The 16722-nt window shown below is 44.1% G+C and overlaps 1 protein-coding gene across 2 annotated transcripts in view; it reads left to right on the top strand.

The window, feature by feature from the left end:
* Positions 1-16722, top strand: part of LOC126295334 (alpha-mannosidase 2) — a 923615-nt gene that overhangs the window by 776283 nt on the left and 130610 nt on the right. For both annotated transcript variants that reach the window (XM_049987803.1, XM_049987802.1), the window contains one exon: positions 7338-7574. In XM_049987803.1, the coding sequence (XP_049843760.1) occupies positions 7338-7574 (237 nt within the window). The remainder of the gene's footprint in view (positions 1-7337; positions 7575-16722) is intronic.

Below are 16722 nucleotides of genomic sequence, written 5' to 3'. Positions count from 1 at the left end.
AAAGTGATTTTCCTTTTAGGCAAAATAAATTATGTTAGGTTTGAGAATGTGCAATGAATTTCTTGAATCACAGAGCGTTTGACTCTCATTCAGAATTTAACACTTGGAGGACCAGTCGCTAAGAAAAATTACGTTCCAGAAAAACCAGCTGTTTATGTCGGTATTTAAAATTTTAGTGGGACGTTTGTGTTTGATATTTCTTAAAGGGTAACATACGCAAAAGACGACCAATATTACATGAGAAAGCTTACCTTTTCTTGTGTCTATACTGTATGTATGTTAATTTAATTCATTTTTCCTATTTGTGTGTTCGCTCTAGTTAACGGTGATGTTGTTAACACGTGTCCTATACTAGCTAACTACAACACGTGCCGTATACTCTTGTCATTGGCTGGCAAGATGACGTGACGTGAGCTATGATTGGCTGGCGGAAGTACATCGCAATGTGGATTTCTTTCGGAAATTTGGTGGAATTGGTATTTATAGTTTTGTAATCCGAAAATATGCACTCCACATGTAGCCTCGCACGAAAAATCTTTCCAAAACACGTTTTTTTTTTTTTTTTCGTTTTGTAAAGTGCCGGAAGTTGTACGCCGGTGTATAAAATTTTTGCCATTCAAAGGATTGATAAGTCTTACAGGTGCGAGGTGAAGTATACTGTCACTTAACACGAAAAGAGTGCACTTTTATCTGGTAAAGAGTGTATATTTAACCTCTAAAATCGGCGAAACATTCGGGAGTTTTTTTTTTCTTGGAGCGTATACAGCACGAAAAGAGAAAATAATGAAAAAACCGAAAAAAAGAGTGTATATTTAACCTCTAAAATCCGCGAAACATTCGGGAGTTTTTTTTTTCCTTGGAGCGTATACAGCACTAAAAGAGAAAATAGCGAAAAATGAACTAGGCGACAAAGTAGCACTGATTTGGCAAAAACGGCACCAAAATTAGCAAATGTTGGGTTTTTTACAAATATCTTTTCTGCTACTAGTCACGATTTTCTTTTATTCGAATTTTACGCGACGCTTTTCGGAAAAAATGGTTCAAATGGCTCTGAGTTCTATGGGACTTAACAGCTATGGTCATCAGTCCCCTAGAACTTAGAACTACTTAAACCTAACCAACCAAAGGACATCACACAACACCCAGCCATCACGAGGCAGAGAAAGTCCCTGACCCCGCAGGGAATCGAACCCGGGAACCCGGGCGTGGGAAGCGAGAACGCTACCGCACGACCACGAGATGCGGGCACGCTTTTCGGAAAATGATTCCCTTTTTCATCTGTATTTCCTCTTTGTACTATGCCATTTTTACATAACGTTTTCGATGTTTGTGGTTGTGCTTTGTTGTGTTGACTTTATTTCGTTCATCATATTAGATGATGTGGTAAAGCCTACAGCTGTGTCATTCGTGATGTAAATAATAAAAACTGCACCAGTTATACATTTTTTGCTGCTTAGCACAACGCGTTTCCAGAATTTATTCTCATTTTCAAGCGCATTTGTTTACATGAATGTGTTTGGTGATGTTTGCATGTGTGATTTTCTGCCTCTCTTGCGTCTTTTCGAAGTTAGACTGCAATCGGAAAATCGGCCGAGATGAACTTTTTCTGAGGATTTTTTTAATGCTAATGTTAGAAATGGTATTTTTGTTTGGTTACGTACATTTATTGTGCCTCCTCCATTATATAGAATATCACACATGCGTTGATTGCAAAACATGCTATAAAGCTATGGGTTAAATGTAAATGTCGTGTGGCTATGGCCTCCCGTCGGATAGACCGTTCCGTCGGCGCAAGTGTCTCGATCTGACGCCACTTCGGCGACTTGCGCGTCGATGGGGATGAAATGATGATGATTAGGACACCACAACACCCAGTCCCTGAGCGGAGAAAAAAAATCTCCGACCCAGGCAGGAATCGAACCCGGGCCCTTAGGACTGACATTCTGTCGGGCTGACCACTCAGCTACAGGGGGCGGACTGACACTATGGATTGACAAAAAGCTTGTACACAGAGTTGTCACAGTGTTTTGAATTACAATTGTAAATAGTAAAATGTCTTTTTTATTTTACCGCTATTGACTACTAAATTATCGATTACTTTTTCTTTCCAATGGGCAAATGTACATATTTATGAAAATTCTCACATGTGGGAGAAACATTTGAGAAACCACTGTCTAGCTTGTCGAAGAATTTCTTTAGTTTTTTTGAGAAAGCAAGGAGAAAAAATTGTTAGTGACAAGCTACACAACGAATCAGTTAATTTCTTCAAACTTGTCTCCTGCATATGGTAACTGTGGCAATTACCAAAAATATGTAGATTGCCTCATATATATATATATATATATATATATATATATATATATATATATATATATATATATATATAGAGGGTGTTTCAAAAATGACCGGTATATTTGAAACGGCAATACAAACTAAACGAGCAGCGACAGAAATACACCGTTTGTTGCAATATGCTTGGGACAACAGTACATTTTCAGGCAGACAAACTTTCGAAATTACAGTAGTTACAATTGTCAACAACAGATGGCGCTGCGGTCTGGGAAACTCTATAGTACGATATTTTCCACATATCCACCATGCGTAGCAATAATATGGCGTGGTCTCTGAATGAAATTTCCCGAAACCTTTGACAACGTGTCTGGCGGAATGGCTTCACATGCAGATGAGACGTACTGCTTCAGCTGTTCAATTGTTTCTGGATTCTGGCGGTACACCTGGTCTTTCAAGTGTCCCCACAGAAAGAAGTCACAGGGGTTCATGTGTGGCGAATAGGGAGGCCAATCCACGCCGTCTCCTGTATGTTTCGGATAGCCCAAAGCAATCACACGATCATCGAAATATTCATTCAGGAAATTAAAGACGTTGGCCGTGCGATGTGGCAGGGCACCATCTTGCATAAACCACGAGGTGTTCGCAGTGTAGTCTAAGGCAGTTTGTACCGCCACAAATTCACGAAGAATTTCCAGATAGCGTGATGCAGTAATCGTTTCGGATCTGAAAAATGGGCCAATGATTCCTTTGGAAGAAATGGTGGCCCAGACCAGTACTTTTTGAGGATGCAGGGGCGATGGGACTGCAACATGGGGCTTTTCGGTTCCCCGTATGCGCCAGTTCTGTTTATTGACGAAGCCGTCCAGGTAAAAATAAGCTTCGTCAGTAAACCAAATGCTGCCCACATGCATATCGCCGTCATCAATCCTGTGCACTATATCGTTAGCGAATGTCTCCCTTGCAGCAATGGTAGCGGCGCTGAGGGGTTGCCGCTATTGAATTTTGTATGTATAGAGGTGGATACGTGGACGTTGGCGTCATTTGGACCGCAGCTGCAACACGGCGAACGGAAACCCGAGGCCGCTGTTGGATCACCTGCTGCACTAGCTGCGCGTTGCCCTCTGTGGTTGCCGTACGCGGTCGCCCTACCTTTCCAACACGTTCATCTGTCACGTTCCCAGTCCGTTGAAATTTTTCAAACAGATCCTTTATTGTATCGCTTTTCGGTCCTTTGGTTACATTAAACCTCCGTTGAAAACCTGGTCTTGTTGCAACAACACTGTGTTCTAGGCGGTGGAATTCCAACACCAGAAAAATCCTCTGTTCTAAGGAATAAACCATGTTGTCCACAGCACGCTTGCACGTTGTGAACAGTACACGCTTACAGCAGAAAGACGACATACAGAATGGCGCACCCACAGACTGCGTTCTCTTCTATTTCATTCACATCACTTGCAGCGCCATCTGTTGTTGAAAATTGTAACTACTGTTATTTCTAAAGTTTGTCCGCCTGAAAATGTACTGTTGTCCCAAGCATATTGCAACAAACGGTGTATTTCTATCGCTGCTCGTTTAGTTTTTATTGCCGTTTCAAATATACCGGTCATTTTTGAAACACCCTATATATATCTGTGTGTGTGTGTGTGTGTGTGTTCTCGACGTACACTGTGCACAGAAAATTGTGAGATACCACACAAACGGACCATAAGAAAACATAAGCGCAAGTTCTTTCTAATTTCACCACTAACTACATACGAAATCGATAACTAAATGAAAATTGGGCGCTTTTATATATTGTAGTAAAATCAACATACAGGTGCCTGCACCAGTTACCTCCTTTTTGCTGCTTAGCACAAAGTGTTTCGATAATTTGTTCTAATTTTCTGTTCCACATCGAATTTATCAGATGGTTCAAATGGCTCTGAGCACTATGGGACTTTTTTGAGGTCATCAGTCCCCTAGAACTTAGAAATACTTAAACCTATGTAACCAAAGGACATCACACACATCCATGCCCGACGCAGGAGTCAAACCTGCAGGCAACAAGGGTCTGGCGCAGTTGTGAGATCGGTTAGTGCTGGTACAATGACAGGTTATCAAGATTTAAGTGAGTCTGAACGTGGTGTTATAGCCGGCATTCGAGCGATGGGACACACCATCTCTGAGGTAGCGATCAAGTGGGGATTTTCCCGTACGACCATTCCACGAGTGTGCCGTGAGTATCAGGAATCCGGTACAACAAATCTCCGACATCGCTGCGGTCGAAAAAAAGATTCTGCAAGAACGGGAGCAACGACAACTGAAGAGAGTCATTCAACGTGAGAGAAGTGCAATCCTTCAACAAATTCAAGTGTCAGAGTGCGAACCATTCGACGAAGCATGATGGACATGGGCTTCCGGAGACGAAGGCCCACTCGTGTACCCTTGATGAGTGCACGGTACAAAACTTGACGCTACGCCTGGGCTTGGCCGGCCGGAGTAGCCGAGCGGTTCTCGGCGCTTCAGTCTGGAACCGCGTGACCGCTACGGTTGCAGGTTCGAATCCTGCCTCGGGCATGGATGTGTGTGATATCCTTAGGTTAGTTAGGTTTAAGCAGTTGTAAGTTCTAGGGGAAGGATGACCTCAGCAGTAAAGTACCATAGTGCTCAGAGTTATTTGAACCATCTGTTTCCACTGTCGCAGGCACTGGGAAGAATATTTATGTCAGAAATCAGGAAATTCGGAAGAAATAACATGGAATGGGCCAGAAATTGTAACGATTTTTTTCTTGTACTTGTTGTGGTCTTCAGTCCTGAGACTGGTTTGATGCAGCTCTCCATGCTACCCTATCCTGTGCAAGCTTCTTCATCTCCCAGTACCTACTGCAGCCTACATCCTTCTGAATCTGCTTAGTGTATTCATCTTTTGGTCTCCCTCTACGATTTTTACCCTCCACGCTGCCCTCCAGTACTAAATTGGTGATCCCTCGATGTCTCAGAACATGTCCTACCAACCTCTCCCTTCTTCTAGTCAAGTTGTGGCCACAAACTTCCCTTCTCCGCAATCCTATTCAATACCTCCTCATTAGTTATATGATCTACCCACCCAATCTTCAGCATTCTTCTATAGCACCACATTTCAAAAGCTTCTATTCTCTTCTTGTCTAAGGTATTTATCGTCCACGTTTCAGTTCCACGTATGGGTACAAATACTTTGAGAAATGACATTTAAATCGATACTTGATGTTACCAAATTTCTCTTCTTCAGAAACGCTTTCCTTGCCACTGCCAGTCTACATTTTATATCCTCTCTACTTCGGCTATCATCAGTTATTTTGCTCCCCAAATAGCAAAACTCCTTTACTACTTTAAGTGTCTCATTTCCTAATCTAATACCCTCAGCATCACCCGAGTTAACTCGACTACATTCCAATATCCTCGTTTTATTTTCCTCGATGTTCATCTTATATCCTCCTTTCAAGACACTGTCCATTCCGTTCAACTGCCCTTCCAAGTCCTTTGCCGTCTCTGACAGAATTACAATGTCATCGGCGAACCTCAAAGTTTTCATTTCTTCTCCATGGACTTTAATACCTACTCCGAATTTTTCTTTTGTTTCCTTTACTGCTTGCTCAATATACGGATTGAATAACATCGGGGAGAGGCTACAGCCCTGTCTTACTCCCTTCCCGACCACTGCTTCCCTTTCATATCCCTCGACTCTTGTAACTGCCATCTGGTTTCTGTACAAATTGTAAATAGCCTTTCGCTCCCTGTATTTGACCCCTGCCTCCTTGAGAATTTGAAAGAGAGTATATTCGAGTCAACATTGTCAAAAGCTTTCTCGAAGTCTACAAATGCCAGAAACGTAGGTTTGCCTTTCCTTAATCTTTCTTCTAAGATTAGTCTTAGGGTCAGTATTGCCTCACGTGTTCCAACATTTCTGCGGAATCCAAACTGATCTTCCCTGAGGTCGGCTTCTTCTAGTTTTTACATTCGTCTGTAAAGAATTCGCGTTAGTATTTTGCAGCTGTGACTTACTAAACTGATAGTTCGGTAATTTTCACATCTGTCAACACCTGCTTTCTTTGGGATTGGAATTATTATATTCTTCTTGAAGTCTGAGGGTATTTCGCCGGTCTCATACATCTTGCTCACCAGCTGGTAGAGTTTTGTCAGGACTGGTTGTCCCAAGACCGTCAGTAGTTCTAATGGAATGTTGTCTACTCCGGGGGCCTTGTTTCGACTCAGGTCTTTCAGTGCTCTGTCAGACTCTTCACGCAGTATCGTATCTCCCATTTCATCTTCATCTACATCCTCTTCCATTTCCATAATATTGTCCTGAAGTACACCGTCCTTGTATAGACCCTCTATATACTCCTTCCACCTTTCTGCTCTCCCTTCTTTGCTTAGAATTGGGTTTCCATCTGAGCTCTTGATATTCATACAAGTGGTTCTCTTTTCTCCAAAGGTCTCTTTAATTTTCCTGTAGGCAGTATCCATCTTACCCCTAGCGAGATAAGCCTCTACATCCTTACATTTGTCCTCTAGCCATCCCTGCTTAGCCATTTTGCACTTACTGTCGATCTCATTTTGTAATCCTTTTTGCCTGCTTCATTTACTGCATTTTTATATTTTCTCCTTTCATCAATTAAATTCAATATTTCTTCTGTTACCCAAGGATTTCTACTAGCCCTCGTCTGTTTACCTACTTGATCCTCTGCTGCCTTCACTACTTCATCCCTGAAAGCTACCCATTCTTCTTCTACTGTATTTGTTTCTCCAATTCCTGTCAATTGTTCCCTTATGCTCTCCCTGAAACTGTGTACAACCTCTGGTTCTTTCAGTTTATCCAGATCCCATGTCCTTAAATTCCCACCTTTTGCAGTTTCTTCAGTATTAAACTACAGGTCATAACCAATAGATTGTGGTCAGAGTCCACATCTGCCCCTGGAAGTGTCTTACAACTTAAAACCTGGTTCCTAAATCTCTGTCTTACCATTATATAGTCTGTCTGATACCTGTTAGTTTCTCCAGGCCTCTTCCATGTGTATGTGTGTGCGCAGGTGCCGCTGGTGGTGCCGCGCAACGAGCCGCGCCGGCTGGTGCTGTGGAACTCGCTGGCGCAGCAGCGGCAGGAGGTGGTGGCGGTGCGCGTCACGACGGCCAGCGTGCGGGTGCTCGACCCGGACGGGCGCGCCATCCCGCACCAGCTGAACCCCGTCTGGAACCTCACCGACGCCGCCACCGCCGCCCCCGACCCGGCCGCCGGCGGCCAGGACCGCCAGGACGCCAGGTACTCGGTGAGTACCAGCCCAGCCCCAACTCTCTGCTGCGTACACTACTGGGCGCTAAAACATATACTACAACTGACATGTCATTACATTTTCACGCAATTTGGGTGCATAGATCCAGTACCACCTCTGGCCATAATAACGGCCTTGATACGCCTGGGCATTGAGTCAAACAGAGCTCGGATGGCGTGTACAGGTACAGCTGCCCATGCAGCTTCAACACGATACCACAGTTCATCGAGAGTAGTGACTGGCGTATTGTGACGAGCCAGTTGCTAGGCCACCAATGACCAGACGTATTCAATTGGTGACAAGTCTGGAGAATGTGCTGGCCAGGGCGGCAGTCGAACATTTTCTGTATCCAGAAAGGCCCGTACAGGACCTGCAACGTGCGGTCGTGCATTATCCTGCTGAAGTGTAAGGTCTCGCAGGGATCGAATGAGGGGTAGAGCCACGGGTCGCAACACATCTGAAATGTAACGTCAACTGTTCAAAGTGCCGTCAATGCGAGCAAGAGGTGACCGAGACGTGTAACCAATGACAGTCCATACCATCACGCCAGTATAGCGCTGACGAATACACGCTTCCAATGTGCGTACATCGCGATGTCGGCAAACACGGATGCGAGCATCGGGATGCTGTAAACAGAACTTGTATTCATCCGAGAAAATGACGTTCTGCCACTCTTGCACCCAGATTCGTCGTCGAGTACACCATCGCAGGCGCTCCTGTCTGTGATCCAGCGTCAAGGGTAACCACAGCCACGGTCTCCGAGCTGATAGTCCGTGCTGCTGCAGACGTCGTCGAACTGTTCGTGCAGATGGTTGTTTGTCTTGCAAACGTCCCCATCTGTTGACTCAGCGATCGCGACGTGGCTGCACGATCCGTTACAACCGTGTGGATAAGATGCCTCTCATCTCGACTGCTAGTGATGCGAGCCCGTTGGGACCCAGCACGGCGTTCCGTATTACCCTCCTGAACCCACCGATTCCGTATTCTGATAACAGTCATTGGATCTCGACCAACTGGAGCAGCAATGTCGCGATACGATAACCCGCAATCGCGATAGCCTACAATCCGACCTCTATCAAAGTCGGAAACGTGATGGTACGCATTTCTCCTCCTTACAAGAGGCATCACAACAACGTTTCACAAGGCAACGCCGGTCAACTGCAGTTTGTGTATGAGAAATCGGTTGGAAACTTTTCTCATGTCAGCACGTTGTAGGTGTCGCCACCGGCGGCAACCTTGTATGAATGCCCTGAAAAACTAATCATTTGCATACCACACCATCTTCTTCCTGTCGGTTAAATTTCGCGTCTGTAGCACGTCAACCTGTGGTGTAGCAATTTTAATGGCCAGTAGTGTAGTTTCAAACTCACTACAGCCTCCCGTCGCATCGAATCACAACTCGGCCTCTCTGTATCCTCGGAGAGTCTAATCCCCAGTTTCCAACGCTAACCATTTCATTTCTTTTGTTTTTCTTTTTTTTTTAAGGGAAAGAAAGGAAAAAATGAGTCTCTTGTCGCGTCAAAGTTGCCCACACTGATCAGCCACCACCTTTAGCTCGGATAACAGTGGTGACGCATTGTGGCATCGAAGCAGTGAGGCCGTGCTAGATTGCTGGAGGGAGTTGGGACCACATCTGCCCACAGAGATCACTTAACTTCCACTTCAGCAGAGCAGGGATGTCACGTTCGGGGTGTGTTAGATCTGAGTCAGATCAGGTGAGTTTGTGGGGCCAGCACACCAGTTGGGCCGGCCGCGTTGGCCGAGCGGTTCTAGGCGCTCAGTCCGGAACCGCGCGACTGCTACGGTCGCAGTTTCGAATTCTGCCTCGGGCGTGGATGTGTGTGATGTCCTTAGGTTAGTTAGGTTTAAGCGGTTCTAAGTTCTAGGGGACTGATGGCCACAGCTGTTAAGTCCCATTTGAACCATTTGAACACCATTTGGAACACGCCACTTCCTCGAAGCAATCTATCACACTGGTGGCCTTGTGGCACGACGGATTATCTTGTTGAAAACTGCCACAGCCATAGGGAAAAGTGACCCTTATGAAGTACTGAGCATGGTCTTTGATCAGGGTACAATACCCTTTGGCCCTCATGGTGCCTTGCATGAGCTGGGCCCATAGTTTCTGATGCGAATAATGCCCAGAGCATAAGGGGGCGTTTGAGGCTACGGATTCCCCCATCTTCCATCGACATGGTCAATCCGACTGTGCAATGTTCTGTCACTCCACCAACATCCAGTGCCCATTTTAGCTGTACTAGCTGATGTCTTGGTGTCAACATTGGCACATGCACTGGCCGTTGGTTGCGGAGGCTGACCGTTAGGAGTCTTCGGTGCCCCGTGTGTTCAGACACACTTGTCCTCCGCTCAGTGTTAAAGCCGGATGTTAGTTCCGCCTGTCCTGTATTACCAGTCTGCCCAGCCTACGACGTCCGACATCTGTGATGAGGGGTGGGCGCCCAGCCCATGACATCTGTACGTAGTTTCATTTTGGGTTCGCCACTTTTTGAACACGCTGACCACAGCACTCCCCAAACACCTGACGAGCCTCCAGGCCGTCACAATCTGCCGTCTGTCAAATTCAGACTTATGGCGCGCCTTCCCCATTCTATACACAGACACCACGCTCATTGCTACTGTATGCACCATCCGTGGTCTAAATAGCGGTCATTCCTTACCAGGTGACGCCGCTGTCGCAGTTCGGTGGTCATAATGTTCTGGCTCGTGTATATCAGCCTGGAAAAAAGAAGACTCCCTAGAAGTGCTTCTGTAGCACACTGAAAACAAGATTGGAACATAGTCCATACAGTGACACCTCTGCCCTTTCCTCATGCGATGTCCATGTTTTCAGAGCCCGCAAAAAAGTCATTCGTGGCCGCTGATTTGGTTCGAACAAAGCAAGTGCACCCTAGTATACTATCCAGGTTCTCTAGGCACAGCAAACTTTTTTTCCATAAAGTCGTTATTTTCTCTCACAGTAGGATAAATGTATTAATCTAATAAGAGTTTACTCACTTTTTGTCCATCTGTCTCGCTTGTATTTCACTGCCACTTCTACATGCTAAGAGAAAAAATATGAACGACACACCATGAAAGAAGTATCCAAATAGCACAATAATCGGTGTGATGTACGTGTACAGACAAACTAATGATGACAATTTGAAAAAAAATTGGATCAGATATTCAAGAGAAAGAGCTTCACAAATTAATCAACTCTGTAACGGCTTAGTCCACTTCCGGCCCTTATGTAAGCAGTTACTCGTTTTCACATCGATTGGCAGTGTTCTAACACGTTCGCTTCAGGGATATCGTGTCAAATTCTGTCTAATTGGCGAGATAGATCGTCAGCTGCTTGGAGAGCCTCGTCCGTAATGCTACAAACATTCTCAGTTGGGGAGAGATGTGGCGAGCTTGCAGTTCTTGTCATTTGCGGGCCAGGATTACCTTGCTGAAATATAAGCATGGGGTGGCTTTCCATGACTGGCAACCAATTGGATAGGATGTGGCATGGTATCCCCCAGAAAGACATCCAGGAAATCTGTCAAGCAGTTGGCTGTCAGGTCATACAGCGGGTGACACTCAGGATGGTATTACAACAGTCCTCGGGCGTCTCCAGACACGTCTTTATCCTGAGATCTCATTGACCAGAGTAAAACTGTCTTCAGTGATGAGCCCCACTTCGAACTGAGCCTCGATGACTACCAGTCTAACGCACCAATTGGGTAGGATGTGGCATGGTATCCCCTAGAAAGACATGCAGGAAATCTGTCGAGCAGTTGGCTGTCAGGTCATATGGTAGGCGACAGTCGGGATGGTATTCCAACAGGTGAACAGTTGCCCTGGGCATGTCTAGACACGTCTTTCTTGTGAGATCTCATTGGCTAGAGTAAAACTGTCTTCTGTGATGAGCCGTACTTCAAACTCAACCTCGATGACCAAGAGTCTAACGCAACAGTTGGTTAGGATGTGGCATGGTATGCCCCAGAGAGACATCCAGGAAATCTGTCAAGTAGTTGGCTGTCTGGTCGTATGGTGGGCGACATTCAGGAGGGTATTCCAACAATTTCCCTGGGCGCCTCCAGACTCGTCTTTATCCTGAGATGTCATTGACTAGAGTAAAACTGTCTTCAGTGATGAGCCCCACTTCGAACTGAGCCTGGATGACTAGCAGTCTAATGCACCAATTGGATAGGATGTGGCATGGTATCCCCTAGAAAGGCATCCAGGAAATCTGTTGGGCAGTTGGCTGTCAGGTCGTACAGTGGACGATGGTAAGGATGGTATTCCAGCAGTTGCCCGGGTTATCTCCAGACATGTCTTTGTCCTGAGATCTCATTGAACAGAGTAAGACAGTCTTCTGTGATGAGCGCTGCTTCTAAGTCAGCCTTGATGACCAGCAGTCTAACGCATCAATTGCATAGGATGTGGCATGGTATCCCCCAGAAAGACATCCAGGAAATCTGTCGAGCACTTGGCTGTCAGGTCATACAGCGGGCGACACTAAGGATGGTATTCAAACAGTCCGAGGGCGTCTCCAGACACGTTTTTATCCTGAGATCTCATTGACCAGAGTAAAACTGTCTTCAGTGATGAGCCCCACTTCGAACTGAGCCTCAATGACTACCAGTCTAACGCACCAATTGGATAGGTTGTGGCATGGTATCCCCCAGAACGACATCCAGGAAATCTGTCGAGCAGTTGGCTGTCTGGTCGTATGGTGGGCGACATTCAGGAGGGTATTCCAGCAATTTCCCTGGGCGCCTCCAGACTTGTCTTTATCCTGAGATGTCATTGACTAGAGTAAAATTATCTGCAGTGATGAGCCCCACTTTGAACTGAGCCTCGATGACCAACAATCTAACGCACGAATTGGATAGGATGTAGCATGGTATCACCCAGAAAGACAGCCAGGAAATCTGTTGAGCAGTTGGCTGTCAGTACGTACATTGGCCGACAATCAGGATCGTATTCCAACTTTTGACCCAGGCAACTCCAGACATTTCTTTATTTTGAGATCTCATTGACCAGAGTAAACTGTCTTCAGTGATGAGCCCCGCTTCGAACTGAGCCTCGATGACCAGCAGTCTAATGCACGAGTTGGATAGGATGTGGCATGGTATTCCCCAGAAAGACATCCAGGAAATCCGTCAAGCAGTCCTGAGCCTTATAATGGCTTGCATAAGGCCAGAGGTCGACAACGTTTTGTTGACTTGCTCAATTTGTGAAGCTCTTATTTTTTTAATATATCAACCAGCTTTTCTGAATTGTATACATTTGTTTTTCTGTACACGTACATGACATCCCTGATCTCTCTGTACATGTACATCACATCTCTTGATGTCTGTCCCATTTGGATAATGTATATTTTGTATATAACTGAAGATCATGTAGTAGGTCTCTAGTTAATAAATCGCACTTGAGTCTTGTTTGTTTGTCTGGACATCGTATTCACCTGGTGTAAGGAAGAGAAATGTCTGTGAGCACTTGTCGGTATTTGACAGCGACAGAGTCATGTCCTACTGAGACCGCAGTCGATTGTTCGGCAATTCTGCTCTTCGATTGGTGGAAATCCCACGACTGTCACTTCGACATTTATTCTGTGAGTCAAGAGAGTGATACACAACGCCATGCGAGATCTTAATGACTCCCTCCAGTAGAACCAGAGAGTACAGATGTACATTGATTAAACAGAACATTATGACCACCGACCTAATACGGATATAAACCCATCAAGGCGAAGGGAGTGTTGCCCAAGGTTCCATACTAGGTCCATTACTGTTTCTTGTGTATATTAATGACCTGTCATCTGTTACATTACCAGATGCCAAGTTTGTCTTATTTGCAGATGATACAAACATTGCAATAAATAGTAAATCAAATATAAATTTAGGAAGGGCTGCTAATCAAAGTTTTACTGGCATTAATAAGTGGTTCATAGCCAATTCACTGTCTTTGAACTTTGAAAGACACACTATATGCAGTTCAGAACTTCCAAGAGATTTTTTCTGGTGTGTGTATAAAATATGATGACATGGAAATGGAAGTTGTGAGTGTAAAATTCGTGAGATTACAACTTGATAATAAATTCAGTTGCGAACTGCTAAAAGGTCTACACAAGTATGTGTTTGCAATGCGAATGATGTCAGACATAGGAGATATAAATATTTAAAAAAAATCTAGCATATTTTGCTTATTTTCACTCCATTATGTTATGTGGGAAGCGTATAATAAGAGTAATGAGAAGTGTAAATCCAAAAACATCATGTCGACACCTATTCAACGAATTGGGCATATTAACCACAGCTTCTCAGTATATTTATTCTCTAATGAAGTTTGTTGTAAATAATACATCTCTTTTTCCAACTAACTGCTTAGTACACAGTATCAGTACTAGGAATAGGAACAATATATATAAAGATTTAAAATCACTTACTCTTGCTCAGAAAGGAGTCCAGTATTTAGCAACGCATATTGTTAATAAGTTTCCTGCAACCATTAAGAGTTTAGTTTCAGACAAGGCACAAACATAATTTAAAAGAATTTTTGCTGGCCAACTCCTTCTATTCCATCCATGAGTTTCTCAACAAGTGAAGTAGACCATTTTTATGAAAATGTATTATACTTCAATTTTTGACAATACTTGTTTGTAACAGCCAAGTAACTACCTACTGTGTGAGTGATGGATGTATGGAAAGCAGATGTAACTCTTAACTCCGTAAATAGTGGAAGTTTAATTTTAAATCTTGTACATAATCTGACTGTTCTTAACTGAGGATCGCTGAACTGAATAGTTTACTTTAATTTTTGGCAATACTTGGTTGTAATAGGCAGGAAACTAGCAAATGTCTGAATGATGGATTTAATGAAAGCAGGTGTAAGTATTAAACCTGTAAATATTAGAAGTCTAAATTTAATTCATGTGCATAATTTTACTGTTTATTGACTGAGGATCATTAAAAGTAATGAAACTCAAGTATTTTCTAATTACATTTTTGTAATGTGTTTATCTGACATGTTTCTCACCCAGGAGCATTCCTCTTTTTATGGGTCTGTGGAATGAATAAATAATCTAATCGAATCTAATCAGCGTTATCTAGTGAGGAATGACTGCTTGTAAGACACATGCGCTGTGCATGAAACATCAGTGAGCCTACTGTCCCTGTGTAGAATGGGGAAGGCGCCCAATCTGTCTGAGCTTGACCGAGAGCAGATTGTGATGGTCTGGAGGCTCGGCACGAGCATTTCAGAAACTACACGACTGGTCGGGTGTTCTAGGAGTGCTGTGGTGAGTGTCTTCAACAGGGGCGAAACCAAGGTGAAGCCACACCCAGGCGCCATGGGGTTGGACGGCCACACTTCATTACAGATGTTGGCTGTCGTAGGCTGAGCAGACTGGTAAAACAGCACTGTGGTGGAACTAACATCAGACTTTAATGTCAGGCAGAGTACACGTGTGTCTGAACACGCAGTGCACCGAACACCCTTAACCTTGCGCTTCCGCAGCCGTCGATCTGTACATGTTCCAATGTCACCTGCATGACACTGGCAACTATGATTGAAATGGGCACGTGACCATCGGCACTTTCCTGTCAGAAAGGACACAGATCGTAGTGTTGTTGTTGTTGTGGTCTTCAGTCCTGAGACTGGTTTGATGCAGCCCTCCATGCTACTCTATCCTGTGCAAGCTTCTTCATCTCCCAGTACTTACTGCAACCTACATCCTTCTGAATCTGCTTAGTGTATTCATCTCTTGGTCTCCCTCTACGCTGCCCTCCAATACTAAATTGGTGATCCCTTGATGCCTCAGAACATGTCCTACTAACCGATCCCTTCTTCTGGTCAAGTTGTGCCACAAACTTCTCTTCTCCCCAATCCTATTCAATACTTCCTCATTAGTTATGTGACCTACCCATTTAATCTTCAGCATTCTTCTGTAGCACCACATTTCGAAAGGTTCTATTGTCTTGTTGTCCAAACTATTTATCGTCCACGTTTCACTTCCATACATGGCTACACTCCATACAAATACTTTCAGAAATGACTTCCTGACACTTAAATCTATACTCGATGTTAACAAATTTCTTTTCTTCAGAAACACCTTCCTTGCCATTGCCAGTCTACATTTTATATCCTCTCTACTTCCACTATCATCAGTTATTTTGCTCCCCAAATAGCAAAACTCCTTTACTACTTTAAGTGTCTCACTTCCTAATCTAATACCCTCAGTATCACCCGACTTAATTCGACTACATTCCATTATCCATTATCCATTCGTAGTAACAGACAGAAAGTCATCGAGTAAATCAGAAGTAATATCCGGTGTTCCCCGAGGAAGTGTTATGGGCCCTCTATTGCTCCTGATCTATATCAACGATATAGGAGACAATCTGAGTACCCGTCTTAGATTTTTTGCAGATGATGCTGTCGTTTACTGTCTTGTAAAGTATTGATTAAAAACACTGTTGGTTGAAATTTTAGTTTTTTTTATTTTTCAACGACGCGTTTCGCCTTATTTAGGCATCTTCAGGTTATGTTTTCTACATGGACGCGAGACGCACTTACGCTTCCTACCTGAGTCCCCATCTTATTGTTACTCGCTCCTGCGAACGGGAACGCGTTATGCAGATCTTGGTGCCTCTCGCGTCCATCTAGAGAAGATAACCTGAAGATAGTTAAATAAGGCGAAACGCGTCGTTGAAATAAAAAAAAAAAAACTAAAATTGGAACCAATACTGTTAAGCACTGGTTTGCTGTTATACCACATATGGACTGGAAGAATGTCTTGTAAAGTCATCAGATGACCAAAACGACTTGCAGAATGATTTAGAAAAGATATCTGTATGGCGCAAAAAGTGGCAATTGACCCTGAATAAGGAAAAGTGTGAAGTTATTCACATGAGTACTAAAAGAAATCAGCTGAATTTAGATTACTGGATAAGTCACACAAATGGATTTTATCCACAGAGCGTCCAGAACTTTCAGCGTTACTTGTGCTCGTATGACCACTCCGAAAATTTTGAAACCACTTATAAACTGTTCTAATCGAAGGTGCAGAGTCAACGTAATGTTTATCAAGCTTATCTTTAGTCTTCTGGCGCGTTTTGCCTTTCATGGTTCAAATGGCTGTGAGCAGTTGCTGAACAGT

This window comes from Schistocerca gregaria, chromosome 11 (assembly GCF_023897955.1).
Source record: "Schistocerca gregaria isolate iqSchGreg1 chromosome 11, iqSchGreg1.2, whole genome shotgun sequence".
Lineage (NCBI taxonomy): Eukaryota > Metazoa > Arthropoda > Insecta > Orthoptera > Acrididae > Schistocerca > Schistocerca gregaria.
Note: the sequence above shows the minus strand (reverse complement) of the source record. Positions and strands in the feature narration are given on the sequence as shown.